General features: G+C 48.7%; 1 protein-coding gene across 4 annotated transcripts in view; it reads left to right on the forward strand.

Moving 5' to 3' along the window:
• GLT1D1 (glycosyltransferase 1 domain containing 1) overlaps window positions 1-19,828 on the forward strand; it is a 114,873-nt gene that overhangs the window by 87,883 nt on the left and 7,162 nt on the right. For 3 of the 4 annotated variants that reach the window (XM_057526549.1, XM_057526547.1, XM_007189676.2), the window contains 2 exons: window positions 666-764; window positions 16,157-18,242. In XM_057526549.1, the coding sequence (XP_057382532.1) occupies window positions 666-764; window positions 16,157-16,318 (261 nt within the window). In that variant the 3' untranslated portion in view covers window positions 16,319-18,242. Of the gene's footprint in view, window positions 1-665; window positions 765-16,156; window positions 18,243-19,828 lie in introns of those variants that run through there. The other variant, XM_057526546.1, reaches the window with a different exon arrangement.

A 19,828-nucleotide genomic window follows, 5' to 3' on the forward strand; every position in this document is an offset into this window, starting at 1 on the left:
CTGAAATGGAGCTGGGAAGGGCTGGCCTCATCCTGTATGTTTCTAAGTGCCCCGCTACCGGGCAGGTGAGACCAGCACTGCATGCCGCGCTTCTGGGCATCTTTTTGAGGCCTCGATGCCGGGTTGTGCCAGACTATGGGGTGCCCCAGCCTGGCTGATCCCAGCCCTTTGGGACCGGAAAGGCTGCCTAGTGGATAATCGGAATGATAAATCGTGCTTCTCCTCACTGTTGTGCGTGTGCCAAAGGGACGTGTGCGGCCCTGGTGGCATTCGTGTAGCTGGCGCTGGAAGAAAATTACTCGTCGGGGAAAGTAACGATGGTGGTTAAAAACGTATACTCCACGCTGCCGCCGAAGAAGTGTCCACTGAACAATTGGAGAGAGAGGGTTTCTTTGTGACATCGCGGTAACGATGTCAGACAGACCATTACAATATGTAGTGTCCCAAGACTCGCAAATGCAGTCAGTCATTAAGATTCAGTATGCAGTTGGAAAATCTGGGGTTTGGATTGGGAAATCATTTTCGGCAAAGCTTTTGGGGTACTTTCTCTGCGGTGCCAGGGGTCCAGTTAAGCTAAGACGTTATTCTCCCACAGACTGGCTCGTCTGGCCGCAGAAGCTCTTACGTGATCGCCCACCTCGCCTTTGTTCTTTTCGTCCTTTTAGGCGATGGATTTGGAAGTCCCTGTGTTGGCAAGGAACATCCCTGGGAACGCGGCAGTGGTGAAGCACGAAGTTACAGGATTGCTGTTTTCCGACCCTCAGGTAAAGGCGAGCAACTTCCCCATGTTCACCTGGTCTGAGTAGCTTTCGTTTGTGTGCGGTGATCAAGAGTCTGTGATCTGCGTCTTTGTGATTAGCTCTTGGCGTTCCCTCTATAATCAGTAGAAGAGTGTGTGGGGCAGTGTCACTGTGGTCACATGGGCAGCTGCCTGGACGTGTCCCTAAAAGAAACCTAGGGACTTTCAAGAAACCCGAGACTTGAGTTCTGTTCCTGAGGCCGCTGGTGATGATCACCGTGACCTTGAGGCAGTCCCTTCCCCTCTTACATGCTTGGGTTTCTGGCTTCTTTTTTTTTTTTCCATTTATTTTATTGAAGTATAGTTAATTTACAGTATTGTGTTAATTTCTGCTACACAGCACAGTGACAGTTATACATTATATACGTATTTTTTTCATATTCTTTCCCATGATGGTTTATCACAGGATACTGAATACAGTAGAGCTTGTTTGTTTATCCGTCCTACAGATAGTATTGGGCTGGCCAAAAAGTTCGTTCAGGTTTTTCTGTAAGATGTTACTTTTTGGCCAACCCGATAGTTTGCATGTGCTAACCCCAAACTCCCAAACAGACTTCTGGTTTCTGAAGCAGGCACTCTCCAGATACCATCCTACACTTCCAGGACATCTCCTGGTGTTCGGAAGACTGCCATGTATCTGCTCCCTTGCAATCCTTCAAAGCGGCGTACGGAAGAGGCAGCGTAGTTGTGTTTATCCATGTGTGTATCTGAAATTAGAATAAAGGTGAATGCAGCTGACAGTGGGCACAGCTGGTGGACCCAGTGTCATCTGGGGCACACCTGTGCGCCAGTGCCTCCCAGGACATGTGTGAAGGGGTCCCGGTCACAAAGGCTGAGGTTCCAAGGATATGCCTACACTTGAAGCCCTTGGGACCCCGTGCAGGGCGGGTAGCCCGAGTCTCCAAGCTCCGTCTTGTCCGCCGTACAGTTGCAAGAGCTGATGATGGCGCTTGCTCTTGGAGGCGTGGTGTGGGCTGAAGGGGTTGATACACAGGGCTGGGCCACGGGCACGGCGCGCGGCCAGGGCTCTGGGTCCCCGTTAGGACCCAAAGGAGAGCCCACTGCTGCTGCCTACGGCTCGTGTTCGGTGGCAGCAAAAAAAGAATCTTAGGCCCATCCTTTGCTCTTCAAGTCTTTGGATTTAGAAAGTAGGTTCTACTCACTATCATCTTTATGAAGGCACGTGTTACATGCAGAAATAAAGGGACTTATAGGTACAAGCTCGGGTCAACTCCAATATTTGAAGATTCCGTTTTTCAGCTTTCCTGCCGCAGGTATTTAATCCCAGATCGCTCCCCCTTCCCCTTCCCCGTAGTATAATTATGCGTCACCTAGTTTCACTGCCCTCTTAGCACAGTCACACGAACAAGATGGAAGCCAGCTTCCCTGGGGGCGGGGCGGGATTGCAGGGAGTCGGGCATCACCCGGTGCTGTGTGGATGCAGCCGCTCACCTGGGAAGCAACTGAAAGCGCAAAGGGCAGGCCCGGGGCTTATCAGTGATTATCTAACAGAAGGTACATCCAACACGAATGCCTCTCCTTTGAATAGCGACCCCTAAAAGCTAAAACGATACCAGCACACGAAGAGTGTGTAGCAGTTCCTTGCCGATCCTCCAGACAAAGGCATGTGGCTTTTTACCACGTCCTGCATCTCTCAACGTCAACGCCAGCCAAGCTGGAGGTCGCAGAATATTGTCTCCCCGTGGGCAAAGAGATTTTATTTTCATCTCCCCAAACCCAGTGTCTATTTATTTTATAGCTCGATTTCAGAGCACTATAATTTTGTCAGTGAGTGTCTGAACAGCCATCACTTATAAATGGCTGTATCGGGTCCGGTGCTAGAACGAGAGCAGTTTGGTATCCTGACTTCATTTCATGTTCCTTGTAAGGCATTCCTTTCAATATTTGCAAATAACTGTCCTATCTCTGACACGTCCAAGTTATTTCTGCCGGTTACCGGCTTCCTGTGAGCTATCAAACGCAGTTCCGCAGCACTCATACAGTTAAGGCGTGGGCTTATTTTGTTTCCAGCGCTTCAATGTTACTTTTACAAAGGATGTTAAAAAAGAACAGAATGCTCTAGGTTTCATCTGGGGGGAGGCTGCGTTTTTTTAACACATTTTGAAAAGTGTGCTCGACGCGGATGTCACACGTGACTTTGTTTTAGAGTCACGATCAGACTCTACCTAGCACGGAGTGGGAGCTGTTGCTTCAGAGCAGACATGCGTTTTCCATAAGTCAGTGGCCTTGGTTACGGTCATCTAGGCTCAGGAGCGTGGACGGAATCAGCCACTGGTTTGTTGCCAGTGTTTGCAAGGTTTATTCCAAGTGTGTATTCAAATAAGTATTCAAAGCTCCATTTCACTTATTAAGAAGGGACTTCCATGCCAGGGTGTCAGCCTCATAAAGTTAATGTAGATAGATGCATAGATAGATAGATACATAGATCCATACATAGATAGATACATAGATACAGACAGACAGACAGACATATCGAATGCAGAAAAATCATACTTTGGATTTTCAACAAAATGATGATTAAAAGTATTCAGCTGTGGTAGGAACAAAATAATCTCTATTTTTATACACCTCAGCCCCGGAAAACCTTAATTTAAGTGAAGCTTTCCAAACCTACTAAACATTGATTTTTTTTTTTTTTTTTTTTTTTTGGTTACTGCGACAATCCCATTCTTTTTAAGAAGAAAAGAACTGAGCTATTTTATGGCTACATTTTATAGCTTCGAAATTAAAATCCATTTGACGTTTAATAGAAACTGTGAATCCATTTTCTCTCTCAAGGACAGACTTTCGAAGTGTGGCCCAAACTAATTTCGCTGGGAGGTTCTGTTTGTTTTTTAGGCAACTATAAAAAAAATCATAACTTTCGGAATAATGATAATGGTGACAGCTAACGTTTATCGCATGTGTGTTATGTTCCGGTGTCTGTTCTTTGCCATCAGCATGGATTTACACTTTTATTAAGACTGTTTCATTTTAAATCTTTGACTTTTTTTTTTTTTTTTTTTTACTTTATTTAATAACTTCAACCTCAGGAAGCCAGTGTTCTTTTTTTTTTTAATTAATTAATTAATTAATTAATTAATTTTATCTTTGGCTGTGTTGGGTCTTCGTTTCTGTGCGAGGGCTTTCTCTAGTTGCGGCAAGCGGGGGCCACTCTTCATCGCGGTGCGCGGGCCTCTCACTATCGCGGTCTCTCTTGTTGCGGAGCACAGGCTCCAGACGCGCAGGCTCAGTAGTTGTGGCTCACGGGCCCAGCTGCTCCGCGGCATGTGGGATCCTCCCAGACCAGGGCTCGAACCCGTGTGCCCTGCATTGGCAGGCAGACTCTCAACCACTGTGCCACCAGGGAAGCCCTAAATCTTTGACTTTTGATGGTCAGTCAACAGTTTAATGTTTGGAAGAAGCAAGGCGTGTTGGAGATACATCAGCCTCCAAACTTTTGTTTGCGCAGAGCTGTGCTTGGGTCTTGAGTTTTCCCCCTCGAAATCTGAGTGATCCTGGACACGTTTCTTCTTCCTGTGCTCGTTCCTTGATCTGTAAGATGCAGGTAATGATGCCCGTCTTTGGGGAATAGCAGAAAGCACGTGGGGTGGAGTCCCGTCCCTGGGCTCAGAGGAAAGCCGCGTGGACGCAGAGTTCATCATATTCACGGTGCTCCGCTGGGTGAAGTTGTTGGCTGCCGCTCGGGAGCTGTACAGTCTGCTGAGCTCTTAGGCTTAAGCAGTGGAATTAAGCTCAGTACAGCAAGACGTTCTCCTTGTGAAATCTGGCCAGCATCATGCAAAATATCATTTCTCTCTTTCTTCTTTTTATTTTTTACTTAAAACAACTTTTAACTTTTTAACCAAACATTTAGAGTTCTTAGATGTTAAATACAACTGTGATGTGTAAGCCCCCAACCAGTCCCTCTGAAATGTAAAAGCACAGATGCAAGCTTGTCCAGTGTTTGTTGGATTTCCATTTAAGCCCAAAGGAAACTCTGGGCAAACTCTGCGTGAACCAAAATGGAAGTCAGTCCAACATTTTTTTTGCATGGATTTGTCCACAGGGTGACCATATTGTTCATTGTGAAAAACCAGGTACCTTTGAGAGTGAAAGGGGTGTTATTGATAATTATGCTGGGGTGACGGCCATGAACCTGAACCAAATGCTGCAGGTAAAGACCGTCTGCTTGAAGAGCTGGGATCAGATGCATAGCTGGTATTTGTTAGGGATCAGCGGTCCGTCCAGCCACGCAGGGGAGTTACAGTTTTCTAATAGCCACGTTGAAAGAAAATAAAAAGAAACAGAGGAAATTCATATCAATAATATATTTTATTTAGCTTCATCTCTCCAAACTTGCATCATCTCAACATGTAATCGATATAAACAATTCTTTTCCCCATCCCACCTGCCCATAGAACTGACCTTTGGTTTCAGTGCAATATAAACAATTTTTAATGAGATCTTTACATTCTTTTTTTTTTTGGAGGCTCTGAAATCCTGTGTGTATTTTACCCAGCAGCTCATCTCAACCTGGAGATTAAACTTGTATCGAAATACTTGGTTTGCATTGAGACTCCGTACCATTTGCAGCTGAAAAAGTAGATTCACTGTCCAGGTTGTTGCAAGTAGACTTGTAAAGCTTTGTAATACCTGAATCAAGCACCAGTGTTACAATTTCAGTTTAAGTCCATTCAGGTGAATAATTAAAAATGCAGTTCCCGGGCACACTGGCCCCATTTCCAGAGCTCAGAGTGGGTGCTGGACGGCACTGCTGCCAGGAGAGGGAGCGATGGGGCAGGTGGTCCCAGCCAGGTCTCCTCTGTGTGCCGGGCACCACGGTAGGGACCCTGCCCGTTTCTCTTACTAATCCTCACGGGAACCCCCCCGCAGGTGTTACTGTGATGATCCCAGAGAGGGTGAGGCATTTACCTTCGAAGCTCAGCGGGAGATGACGGGGTTGGGACTCGAAGTCTCAGCCTGATGGCTGCTCGGCCACCCCTGAGAGCGCTTGCACGATTCCTCGTGTGGCTGTCTCTCCCTCTCCCTCTGTCTCTGTCTTTCCTTCTTTCTCTGTCTCTGTTTTTCCCTCTATCTCTGTATGTCTCTGTCTCTCCCTTTGTCTCTGTCTCTCCCTCTCTGACTCTCCCTCTCTCTGTCTTTGCGTCTCTCTCTCCTTCTTTCTCTGTCTCTGGCTCTGCCTGTGTCTCTGGCTCTCGCCCAGTTTTCTGTGCCTGTCTCTCCTCCTCTCTGTGTCTCTCTTTCTCCCATCTCCATCTTTCCTTCTTTCTTTTTTTTTTTTTTTTTTTAAAGAAATTCACGTTCTTTTATTTATTTATTTATGGCTGTGTTGGGTCTTCGTTTCTGTGCGAGGGCTTTCTCTAGTTGCGGCAAGCGGGGGCCACTCTTCATCGCGGTGCGCGGGCCTCTCACTGTCGCGGCCTCTCTTGTTGCGGAGCACAGGCTCCAGACGCGCAGGCTCAGTAGCTGTGGCTCATGGGCCCAGTTGCTCCGCGGCATGTGGGATCTTCCCAGACCGGGGCTCGAACCCGTGTCCCCTGCATTGGCAGGCAGACTCTCAACCACTGCGCCACCAGGGAAGCCCCTCCTTCTTTCTTTATCTCTGTCTGTTTATGTCTTTCCCTCTATTTCTTTCTCTCGCCCTCTATCTGTGTCTCTCTCTGTGTCTCTGTCTCTGTCTCCCTCACCATCTCTCTCTTTCTCCCTCCCTCGCCTCCTCTGTTGCCTGGGCAGAGAGGGGACACTTTTCCATGGGGCCGTCCTCTAAAAGGATTCTGCTCACCATGTTGTCCGACTTCCTGGGGAGAACGGACCTCTTTCTAAGGCCCAGTCCCGCTTCGCTTCTCTGCCTGTGGCTGGTCCCTGGGGTCAGAATGACCCAGAGGGCTGGAGGTGGTGGGGGGAGAGGGACGCCTCGGGTGGGCACAGCGCGGAGCGGTGCTGCGCGGAGCCGGGCCGGGAGCCAGTGAGGGATGGAGCTCAGGGCCCTTCCCGGCTCTGGTCCAGGCTTTTGCCCTCCCGGCCGGCAGGCAACGTCTGACAGTCTCTTAAAATAGGAGGACGGGAGGACAGTTTCTCTTCTGCTTGTGGACTCTCCACCCGCCTTTACGGGGCAGGAGGCTGCATCTCGGACCTGACCTTCCGGCCTGACCTCTGCCGGCCGCCCGTGTCTCACAGGCTACGTGTGCGACTCTCAGACCCGCCGGCTGTGCACACCCGCTCTGCGTGTGAACAAGCACCTTGAGGTTTGGGGGCTTTCTTTTTTGAAAGTGAGAGTTTTTAGCTACTTTATTAAATATATTCAGTTTCAAGGCTCTGACCATCCATGATCGCCACGATGCAAAACGTGTTCACGTGTAAAAAATACCCCTTCCACATGCTTTAAGAGGAATAACTGTGTTTTGCAATCTATGCGGCATGAAATAGAATTTGATATTTAGAAAACCAGCTAACTGTAGTTTGGGGGCTTGCGATTAGGAGAGCGGCCTGCCTGGCCCAGCCTGACCACACCAAAGGGACCCTCGGCCCCAGCGCTGCCGGCTAATGCCCTGCCCATCACCCTGTGAGTTTGTCCCTCTTCCCGGGGGCCTGGTGGACTCTTCTGGTGACGAGATGTCAGGACAGCAAATGCGGTGCCCAGCCCGCTCCAGGAATCAGCCCTGTAGGTGCGTTTGCAGTTGATCCTGAAATTCAGAGTAAGGAGGTGATGGTGACTTCTTGGCACTTGCAGAATTCAGGTGAGTGGGCTGTGCAGGACCCTCGGGGGCTGCAGCTGCCAGGGTGACGCTGTAGGAGAAGGCGCGGGACCCCGGCAGCCGGCTCAGGCCCCCTCCCCGCGGCCTCCCGGCCAGTGCGGCGGTGCGCACACACGAGCAGCCCCGCACCACCGTCCTGGGCTCTGTAGCTACGTGCGGCTTCCATCTGTCTCCGCCTCTCAGGGGCTCTGCCCCCAGAACACTGCTGTATCCAGACCCTTACACCCTCCCCCCATTCCAAGGCACTGCTGGGTCTTGTCTGGACGGTTAGAAGAGCTTTCTCTGCTCCATCCCGTGCACTCTCCTCCTAGCAGCCAAAGGGACCTTTATAAAATGCAGATGCCGTCCCATCCATCCCCGGTGCAAAACCCCTCTGTGACTTCCTGTGGCCGCAGAGAAAAGGCACCTCCCGGCTCAGCTTCCGGGTCTCCGCGCCTCTCTTCCTCTGCTCCCTGCCCACCCCTGCTTCTTCCCGCAGCCGGGCCGACAGGAGCAGCCTCCTTCCCCCTCGGCTTCACTGTCTCTTTCTTGAGAGGCTTCGGTGGCCCCCAGTCTCCCTCCCCCATCTTCTCCATCCCCCCCCCCCCACCCCGTGCTTTTCCTTCGTAACCCTCTGCGCAGTTCATACACGCGCCCTTGCTTTTATCGTACGTGACCTCCCCGCCCGAATGAATGAATGCCCCCTGGGGTGGTGGTCATGCTGTCTTATTCACGTGGCCCCTCGTGGTGGTCCTGGCACAAATGGGTGCTCCGTAACTATCGGAAGAGGTACTTACCCCAGGGCATTAAAGGGATGATCTTTCTTGGAAAATAACCAGACGCCTTTGGTTATTTTACTTTGACGTGAATCTACACCGCATGCCACCCAGGTGTAGTTGAACTGCTTTCTTTTCCTGTTTTCTTTGCAAAGTAGCACATGACAGCCTCGGCCCCTGAACTCTGCCCGGACTCCAAGGTGTCCCTCCTTGGATGGTTCTTTCCACGGCCTCGCTGAAGTCAGCATTCCTTGGGTGACACTGCCAGTTGGTGTCCTGTTCATGCCATCTCCCCCGAGTACGACCGGGATGACTTAACTGCAAATTTCGTCGCACATTTCTTCTGGGTTTTGCTCTTTCCCTCTGACTTTCTGCCGCTGGCAGCGTGCCCACCAGAGCCATCTCCCGGGTCCACCTCTTCTCTTCCAAGCCTTTCCTCACTTCCTTCCCTTTCCTTCCTGACACCCTCCTCTTCCCTGCCTCCGAACCAGCCAGGGGAGCATGGGCAATTTTCTGCCAGCTCGTGTATTGAAATGACGCTCTGGTCGGAATCCTGGGAAGCAAGAGAGTGGGAAACGCAGAGAATATTCACTATCCTTGCTTTTAGTTTAATCAGTAGTTCCCAAATCTCATGGATCTGTGCGGTAGCTTTGTGGGTTTGCTCCATCCTCCCGTGAAGCAGCCAGGCCTGGTGGAAAAGGACCTCGACTCTGGGCTGCACTGTCTGAGCTTAATTCCCATTTCTGCCACTTACTGCTGTGTTACCTTGGGCAGGTTCCTGGACCTCTCTGTGCCCCCGTTTCTGTCTCTGTGAAAAGAGTCATAGTCATAGCACAGAGTCCTCGTTCCTCTTCTGCAATTCCAAAATCCAGAGAGCACTTGAAAACCAGTTTTATTTTTAGTAAGTTGGGTGCCAAAACTCAGTTGGCAGCAAACTCACATCTGAGCTGATGTGAAGTTATTCGTGGCTTTGTTTATCCTGCTTGGTGGGACGATTCTTAAGTGTGATTTGGAAGTTCTGGTGTGTTGTTCATGGGGCGCTGTGTTAGACCCCTGGAGGGCGTATGTTACTAAAAGGGCACGTAGACCATTTTATTAAAAACCCCAAATCCTGGATTCTGAAACATGGCAGGTTGTTACCTGGGTATAAGCTCTTGATAACTGTTGACTGTTGTTATCAATTCTGACCAGTTCTGGCCCCCGCGGGAGGCTCTTGGCCAGAGACCAGGTGTCACCGTTGAGAAGGCAGAGAGCAGGTTGGCACCTCGCCGAGGCTTTCTGCTTGACTCAGCCAGGCACAGAAGAGAACTGAAAGGCGGTTCGCTTTCTCACCAGGTGGTCCACGGTCGTTCACTACCGCTACCTCTCACGGGCCACCCGAGAACAGTGGTCTAGATCACAGGCCGGAGCCTCCAGGGCTCTGCCCCATCTCTCCTGGGCATCGCTGGGTTTGGGACCTGGCTGTGAGCTGGCTTGTTAGATGCGAGCTCAGCAATTGTCCTATTAAAGGGCCTGAGCTTGCAGTGTGAGTGAACAGGACGCATAGCCAGACTCTGCAGCCGCCAGTCTTGGAAGGGACGGGCGGGAAAGAGCCAGATCAGACTCGCAGCTGCCGCCATTCAACGGCCACGGGTCACGGTCAGGGGCCCGAGCCCCTGCCACCTTCTCCGGCTCTGCATCGGGCGGGCGGTGTGGGTGGGGATGATCTACCGGGAAATTGCTTCTAAACCTACCCAGGTTGGCTTCTGTTCCAACATCCGCCCAAGATTCTCACAGCTGTTGTTGATATTCGTTTTAAAGTCAGCCCTTCTCTCTAACCATCACGTTGTCATGTGAACAAGCAGCCCTCCCCAAACTCAGGTATCGCTGCTGCAAGTTTAAACGATAGGCTGACCATGGAGAACAGTATGGAGGTTCCTTGAAAAACTGAAAATAGAGTTGCCATATGATCCAGCAATCCTACTCCTGGGCATATATCCAGAGAAAACGATAATTCGAAAAGATACATGCACCCCAATGCTCATAGCAGCACTATTTACAATAGCCAAGACATGGAAACAACCTAAATGTCCATCGACAGATGAATGGATAAAGGAGATGTGGTACATATATACAATGGAATATTACTCAGCCATAAAAAAGAATGAAATAATGCCATTTGCAGCAACCTGGATGGACCTAGAGATGATCATACTAAGTGACGTCAGACAGAGAAAGACAAATGTCATATGATGTCACTTACATGTGGCATCTAAAATATGACACAAAGGAACTTACTTACAAAACAGAAACAGACTCACAGACATAGAGAACAAACTTACGGTTACCAGAGGGGAAGGTGGCGCATAAATTAGGAGTTTGGGATTAACAGATACACACCACTATATACAAAATAGATAAACAACAAGGTCTTGCTGTATAACACAGGAAACTATATTCAATATCTTGAAATAAACCACAATGGAAAAGAATATGAAAAAGAATATATATATCTGAATCACTTTGCTGTACACCTGAAACTAACACAACATTGTAAATCAGCTATACTTCAATTAAAAAAAAAAAAGACTGGGAATTCCCTGACGGTCCGATGGTTAGGACTCCATGCTGTCACTGTCAGGGGCCTGGGTTCGATTCCCCGGTCAGGGAACTAAAATCCCACAAGCCGTGCGGTGAGGTCAAAAAAAAAATAGACTGAAGGTTTATGCTGGATAATTCCAAGGCTACTTGCACGTTCTTACAAGTGGTCCCCGCTTTACCCAACGGCAGGAGTCATCGAGAGAACAGATAACGGAATTATCATGTGGCCACGTGTACATATACATCATTGTGAACGATGGCATGTGGATGAAGCTTAACACTAGACCAGCGAATGCTGTTTTGTGTTAAGAAAAACAAGACAGACGCGTGCATGTCACTTCTAGATGGATCTTGAAGTGTGATTCTCGCAACTTACAGTTGTCAATAAGATGAATCTTTCTTTTTTTTAATATGTCAATTTATTTATTTATTTATTTTTGGCTGCATCGGGTCTTCGTTGCTGCGCGCAGGCTTTCTCTAGTTGCGACGAGCAGGGGCTGCTCTTCGTCACGGTGCCCGGGCTTCTCATTGCGGTGGCTTCTCTTGTTGCGGAGCACGGGCTCTAGGCATGCGGGCTTCAGTAGTTGTGGCTCGCGCGCTCTAGAGCGCAGGCTCAGTAGTTGTGGCTCATGGGCTTAGTTGCTCTGTGGCATGTGGGATCTTCCCGGACCAGGGCTCGAACCCGTGTCCCCTGCATTGGCAGGCGGATTCTTAACCACTGCGCCACCAGGGAAGTCCAAGATGAATCTATTCTGTGGCCAAATAACTTGTGTAAAATAGGGTTGGCACAGTTGTCCATCTTAGACTAGTGTTTTTCGTAGTCTGACTCTCCAGAATCTCCTGGAGGGGAACTATTAGAAAATACGCATGTGTTATGGACTGAATATTTGTGCCTCCACACACTCACCCCCAAATTCACATGTTGAAATTCGAACCTCTCCTGTGATGGTGTTAGGAAGCGGGGCCTCTGAGAGTCCATTAGGCCGTGAAGGTGGAGCCCTCACGAATGGCATTAGAGCCCTAATATAAGGGACCCCACAAAGATCCCTCGTTCCTTCTGCCATGTGGGATTATAGTGAAAAGACGACCATCTCTGAACCAGGAAGCAGGTCCTCACCAGACACCGAATCTTCCAGCGCCTTGATCTTGGACCTCCAACGTCCAGAACTGTCTGCTGTTTATAAACCACACCCTGTCTGTGGTATTTTCTTATAGCAGCTCACACAGACTAAGACACCATTCCTGGACCTCGCCCCTGACCTACCCAGTCAGAATCTTAAAGTGAAGTCTGAGGACCAGAGGCACAGACTAAACCTTAATTAACTCCAGGGTTCCGAGGAAAACCACGATCCACGATCGAAACGACAGCACGTCTGTCAGTCTCCAGAAACCTCCTTGTCAACACGTCCCATCAGTGAGCTGTCATATTCGAAGCATCTGGAGAAGCAGCTTCAGGGTTGTCTAATTGAACATGCCTTCGGAGCCTGAAATCCAGAGTTGTTATGCAATTGACTTCCGCTTCTCCTGGAAGAATACGTATGTATCCCTTACAGAAGGTGGTCGGAATGCAGTGCTCTTTCAAACCATCCCGTGTTCAGTCTGCCAGCTCCCGTGTTCTCTCTGCATGAGACGTTTGTTTCTCGTTGAGGGGCTCCCCCCTGCCCCGTGGCTTTCAGCTGACACGGTTATGAGAAGGATCCCAACAGGGGTCTAAATATCCATCCTGTAAAACTGACACTGCTTCTCATGCCCTGGATCTGGCTGGTACCTCAGGGCGACAAGGCAGGTCAAAAGGATTTAGTGAGAAAAAAACTTTTAATTGAAATGTAGTTGATTTACAATATTATATTAGTCTCAGGTGTACAGCATAGTGATTCAATATTTTTATACATTATACTCTATTTAAAATTATTGTAAAATATTGGCTGTATTTCCTGTGCTGTATAATATATCCTTGTAACTTATTTATTTTATACGTAATAGTTTGTACCTGTTTGTACTTATACCCCTATCTTGCCCCTCCCTCCTCCCCTCTCCCCACTGGTAACCGCTACTTTGGTCTCTGTAGCTGTAAGTCTCTTTCTGTTTTGTTATATTCATTCCTTCGTTGTATTTTTTAGATTCCACCTATAAGTGATATAACATACAGTGTTTGTCTCTCTCTCTCTGCCTGACGTATTTCTCAGTGAGTTTTTTCCACCAGCAGGGACTACTCAGAAAGGAAGAAAACTCTGAAAACAGTCAACTGCTAATTGAATAATTATGGAAACAAACCATGGTGTTTTACATGATTTTTTTTTTTTAACTTTAGAAATCTATAACCTAAGCCAGTGTTTGCACACCTGTGGTCCTGGGCTGGGTCTGGTCTGCACACATGTTTTGTTTAGCTTGCTGTTTACTTAAAATTTTGAATTACTTGTTGGTATTTAGCATGGAGTGCTTTTACATAAATATGCCAAATTTCGACTTCTCTTGAAAAACACAGCAAACGTGGGAACAAGTGGAGGCCCCTACTCACTGAGGCAGCCGGGGTTCGGCACTGTGGGCCTTCCCCGCCGGGAGCCGGCGCGCGCTTGAGTTTCCAAGTCTGATCTAGAGCAGTGCCTACATCTGTCTTTGAACTCTCTTAAGATGTGGAATCCCAATACTTGGTTTCTATTTTCTTTTGTTTTAGTGTGTGTACCCTTTAATGCCTCATAACTTATTATCATGAATAATTTTCAAGAATAGATCATTACATCGCATAAATGATGAATTCTCCCCTCCCCCCGTCAAGGCTTGGTGAGCGGATACGATGGGTGTTCTGGCGCATTCTGCAGCTGGCAGTTATATAAAACCTTTTGGGCTTTGGCTGGGATGATGATGAATTGGCATTTGTACTTGTTTCCTGGAAGTTTTGCTACAGCTCTCATGGCGTGGTCCTTTGGTCCATCGGATGAGTGTCTGGTCGCTGGTACGGGTGGTTGCTGGGCATCTCGGTCCAAGTGGTCATTCATCCTCCAGCAGGCTACCTCAGGCTCCTTTATGGGGTGGCCTCAGGCTCCAAGAGGGTGAGAGTGGGAGCTGTTAGACCTTTTGGAGCTTTGCTTGGAAGTCAAACTACATCACTTCTGACCTATTCTGTTGGTCAAAGCAAATTCCAGGGCCAGCCCAGATTCAGGAGATGGGGAAACAGACCTCCTTCCCCCTTTATTGGAGGAGTGGGTGAGCCCTATTTCAAGGAGACGTCATGCAAGGATGGGGGACTGCGGCCACCATCTTGCACACAGCAAATGACAGTCTGTGTCAACGGGCTTTTCTCATTGTCCGCACGCGTGTGTTCAGAGTATTTATTGCCTTAGTATTTAGTTGCCTTAGGAGCTGTTTTAGCCCAGAAGAAAATAATCCCAGGGCCTCAGGGAGTGACTCTTACGATTCAAGAGTGAGATTTTTCTTTCCTTCTCTTTCTTTTCTTTCAGCCGCCCAGCCAGGGTTTTTTTGTGTTTTTTTGTTTGTTTGTTTTTTTATTTTTCCAGCCAGGGTTTTATGCCAACGGCCAAGATGTTTCCCACTCCTTACCCAACTCTCTCTTGCTTTGTTTAAGTCAGTGTTTTTTGTTCAGTCTTCCATGCAGAGAAGAAAAAAAAAAAAGTGCGCTTTATCACATCCTATTCCTAGAAACTCTCATTCAGGATTCTGTTATAAAATGGTCATATATTCTACAGAAATCATAAGCAGGGGGCTGGGTTTTAGCCAAAGTGTCTGCATCAGATAAATCAAAGATATGACCAGCATCATAAAATAATGTACCAAAGCTGTAAGCCTCTCGAATAATTTTAATAAGAATGTTGTTCTCCTATGAGATGGGAATAAATAAGTTACATTTTTATTATAAAAAGAACACCAATTTACCATAAAGTGTATATATACTACATAAAAATATAATTCCACTCTATTGTAAATATTGCTCTTTATATTGCTAGCTATAAAAAATCATCCAACTGTTAATTAACAATAATTTTGAGAATACGTGGGCGTTCCTTGTAAACGGCAAAGCACTGTGCATTAATCTTAGGCACTGTTGCCTTATTGGAATTTACACGGGTTGGGAAATCACAGTAATAATGATAGCTAAGTCTGGGCTAGGCGCTGCCCTGAGTTCTTTGTATTAACTCATTGAATCCTGTCAACACGCTATAAAGCAGGTACTGTAATTATTCCTAATTTAAAGATGAAGAAACCAAGGCTCAGAGAGGTTACGAAACGCACCCAGCATCACTCCCGTGAAGGGTAGGGTGTGAATTTAAATGCAGGCCTCCTGGCTGGTGAGCCCTGCTTTGACTTATGTGCAAATATAATAAATAATGCGTGTTCCCCTCCCCCCCTGAATACTCTTTAGCAATCAAAAGAATTCTAGTTCTTTCCAATTATGAAGGGCTTTGATATTAAAAAGTGGCCATTTTTTCATTGCATCAGCGTCTGCAAGCATCAATAAACATAGAGCACAGCACACTTCCTCCCTCTGAAGCGACAGAAGGAAAGTGTAGAAAATCGAGGCCGGTTAAATCCCCTGTCCCCTCCTTCACCCGTGGAGTCTGGGGCAGGGCAGGGCTTACCCATCCAATGCCCACCGCCCCTTTGGAGATGATCACTGTGGGGCCCAGAGAGGTTAACTAGCTTGCCCAAAGCCACACAGCTAAGTTATGTGTCGAAGAAGGATTTGAACCCAGATCCGAACCAGTGGAAGCCTGGCCCTTTCCACTGCACCAGGTGATGTATCACGATTTGAAGACACACTCCGTGCCCAGGAAAGATGAAAGGATCAACACAATGGAGAACAAACGTGGCAGGGGTAGTGTTGTCTAGAATACAGGAGCTCAGATTCTGGAGTAAGACCTGACTTCCTATCTCAGCTGATACAAAGGAGGGAAGAAACTGTGGATCTAAGATTTACTGTCAGGGTCAGGACTCAGTGACCGTGAGAAGCAGCAGCTTTGAGCGATCTAGGGAAGAAAGATGGGGAAGCAGAATCGATGACGACAGTGTTTTTCCACGATGTTCACCCTCGCACGTGTGTGTGTGTAATTTCTTAGTCCCAATGTTTGCGCTAACTCGCATCCTTCCGAAAGGCCCTTTTCTCCAGAATACGGTAGGTGGGCAAAGGAGGGACCAGGAGCGAAGGCAGACACGGGCTTTTGGATGAGTCTGCAATCCCCCTTCACCAGTTACTTATCTCTCTTTCTCCTCCACCTCCTTCTTTGCAGGAGTTTGTTCGGCTGGCAAAGAGACTGGGGGGCGATCCGGCGTTAGAAAAACAAATCGTGGCCAACGGAAGGGAGTATGTGAGAATGTATCATTCGTGGCAGGTGGAGAGAAACACCTATGGGCACCTGGTCAGGATGCTGGAGGGAAGCAGTGAGGACTAAGGGCGTGCCTGGTGCAGTGAGATGCTCAGCCCTGGGCAGGTACCCAGGGGCAGGGCTCTGGGCAGACACCCAGGGGCAGGGCTCTGGGCAGACACCCAGGGGCAGGGCTCTGGGCAGGCACCCAGGGGCAGGGCTCTGGGCAGGCACCCAGGGGCAGGGCTCTGGGCAGAAGGGCCATCCAATCCAAATCAAGCCGGGTTCACGGGAACCGTAGATTTATTTGTCCTAAGACGATTCATCCAGAACCTCTCTGTGCTTCCAGCCCAGATGTGTTTCCTGATCAGTCCTCATGGAGATGCAGTACTAATTGGGGCAGGGTAACTGGTTTTAAGGGGCATCAGGGAGGGAGTTTGATTAGCTGCTTTAGGACTTCTAGGGACAGTAGGGGCTTATTTGTAAGCTGTCACAGGGAAGGGTAGGCCCCTCTCCCCTGTCTTCTGATGACCTGTGACCCATCACTGTCTGTTCAAAGAGCAAAAGCAAAAATCAGACGTGTTGGCTGAGAGGGGTACTGGCAGTGATTATAACGTGGTACAGACCCTGAAGCCAATCTGGGGCCCCGACGGATGTGCGGCTGGGCCCCCAGGCTCTGCAGGCTTCCTTCTCTAAACGCTGGAAACAGTGCTGTGCATGAGTTGACCTAATCAGTCATGTAACTGAAAGAGCAGGGAGTGCTCTAAATAAGCAGGCAGACCCCCGCTCCCCCCATAGGCTCCACCCACCTCCTGGTTGAATTTGGGTTGAAAACCAGTTGGAACAAAGCCCATATCGCCCATGGCCTGGAAAATACTGGAGCCTGGCTCTTTGGGTTCAGCATCAGGGACCCAGCATCAGGGATACAGCATCAGGGACCCAGCATCAGGGACGCAAGGATGAGTGTCGATCTGGTCACCAGCCTGCAGCCCATCGCAGGACCGGCACTCAGGTCCCCTTGACCTTATCCAACACGGGGCGAGTTTAGCCAAGTGTCGTCATCACAGTAAGGACATCCTGGCTGCACCGGTGCTGCATCCCCCAGACCCTGTGCTTGTCTTCCTTGGTGGCGGTATTTGCCTCTGTTGGATCCTGAAATCCCTGCTCTCTCACGGACGTTCCATGACAACAATTGGGGGTGAAATGCTCCGTTTCTCGTGGGAGGTGAGGAAACGACCGGGTCCAGAAGAAGGAGACGAAGCCGGCTCCAAGCCCGTCAGAAGAAGCGTTTCCTTAGTGTTTGTTCCAATACCTGCAGGCCCTGGAGTGGGGAGGAGGGAGCTGCGTCATCTTTGCCTCAGACTTCACGACATCTTGGACTCTTTTCTTTCCAACCGTCCTATTTTTGTAAACGACCAAACCTACATCTTGTTTTTAAAAGAGTAAACCTCAGACCGAACATCTTAAACTCTAACGACTTGGGGATAAGAACAGCACGTTTATGGACTCTGTACCGTGTCACTTCCTGTGTCGTTCCGCGCCTCAGTCTCAGAACAGGATCCCTCCCCACAGGCAGTTACCTGGAACCCGAAGATACTCCTCGCAGCCAGGATTAGCTGTCCTGCTAACAATACCCCTCACAACCCCCCCTTTCTTGGCATCTGAGGGTCACTAGGGTCGGGGCTCCCCTGTGGCCATAGCGAAGAGAGGGAGGGAGAAGCAGAGCCCAAACTCCAGGTGGACAGCTCCATGTGAGTCTGGAATCAGCGATGCCAGCCTAAGAAAAGGCCACGTGTTGTCCCGGGTACCAACCAGCAATGCTGCTGTTGATAAGATGCTGGTCGTCGGGAAGCTCCGCTCTCGTCCTGGTTGCGTGACACGGTAGGTGCCTCGCTCCAGTGACCCTCGGCCTCGTTCATTCGTGTCTTTATGGAAACACTCACACGTGCTGCATGCCCTTTGGGGAAGGGCGTGTTGTTTTTAAATGAATAAAGTGTCACCATCCGCTCTAGAGAAAGAGCCCCTGTGTGTTCCTTTCGTGAGCCTTGTTCTGCAAGAAACAGACCCTCCACACCCTGCCGTCCCCGCACGTTAAAAGAAGGAGACACTGGAGCATCTCATTAAGAGGGCATTAAAATGCAATTGCGATTTTAATACCAAAGTATAGACGTAAAAAAAAAAAATGCTTTTCTATAAATGTTCTAGATGCTCTCAGTTTCATACTCAGTTAACTTTATGTTTAAACATTTTGTGTATAGTTTCCAGTTTGCTGATGTACAGGTGTGGAGGACTCAATCCACTTCCAGATAGAACTAAGATACTATAACCTTCACACGCGGAGGGAAGATGCATTTAATATAGCATGGTGTTACCTAGCAAAGAGGCACTGTTCACCACTGGCGTACAGCTTCTGCCGGAAGAAACCTCCTCACCCTTCTCCCACACTCTCACAGCGAAGTTAAATACAAAAGCATCGTTTTGATCTGAAAGGCTTATCAGGTATCTTCAGGTTTCCAAAAGCAGGCTCTCCATGCACATGGGAACAGGCGGTCCAGCCTGATGCCCGGTGCAGCCAGCAGACCTAGAATGTGCTGCTAGCTGGTCTCACCAATCAGTTACGGATGGGATGTGGAAATCGTTTGCACTCTCAGCCGGCGTTGTGGCTTCAAGGGTTCATTGCATTTCTGTGTCATCCTCGGTAACAGTAGTTAGCACAGCTGCGTAAACTCTTCCCTTGAAGCTGCGTGGTACTTGACCTTGCAGTTCGTTTACTGCAGCCCTCATGAGATGCTGAAAGCTAGCTCTTGTCTTCTTCCTCCTTCCCTCCCTTTTTCGCTTGGCTCTCCCCATGCCCCAGCCTCCCATCCCCTTTCTGACCCAATCTCCCCTTGGAGAGTCAGGGGACTGACGTGGAATGACACACAGGAAGTCTTCCCCACCCAGAGCCAACCCTCACCAGGGAGGCCACTTAGTAAAGCAGCAGTTCCTAGCCTCGGCTTTTAAAACTCCCGATGCTCGGTCTGCATCTCAGACCAATTACATCAGAGTCTTGGGGTCGGAGGTACCCAGACCTAAAGCTTCCCTGGTCCGACGTACAGCCGCCATACACCGCTACTGGCTGGAAACCCCCCCCTCTTGAATACGGACCAGAATTTCATAGAAAACAAGGACCATCAAAGAAAACGTTGGATTGTGACTCTGTATTCAGAAATGAATCCCAGCACTAAGAAAATAGGTTACATTGGTCTCATGTTTACTAAGATTCATTTCTGCAGGTAGAATTGAAACTCGAAGCGCAGGGCCAAGAAATACTTTGCACCAACAAGTAAACAAAACCATCCACGGGGATTTCATCAGTATTCCCCAGAGCTTCTCTTCTTCCTTTGATGTTGAAGTTTTCTTTTGCAGCGTCTGCCCTGTCATCACCCTTACAGTCACTCGTTACCTGGTTCCGTCCTGCCAGAGCCTCATTTGCCTGGGTTTCAAGTAATTCTCCAAAATCCTTTTCATCAATTTCAGGGAAATCCTGCATTTTCTGCAAGGTTTGCGATTTTACTTTTTAGTTGATTTACATTGTGTTGGCATTTAAACACTTTG

Source organism: Balaenoptera acutorostrata, chromosome 13, assembly GCF_949987535.1.
Source record: "Balaenoptera acutorostrata chromosome 13, mBalAcu1.1, whole genome shotgun sequence".
NCBI classification, from domain to species: Eukaryota; Metazoa; Chordata; class Mammalia; order Artiodactyla; family Balaenopteridae; genus Balaenoptera; species Balaenoptera acutorostrata.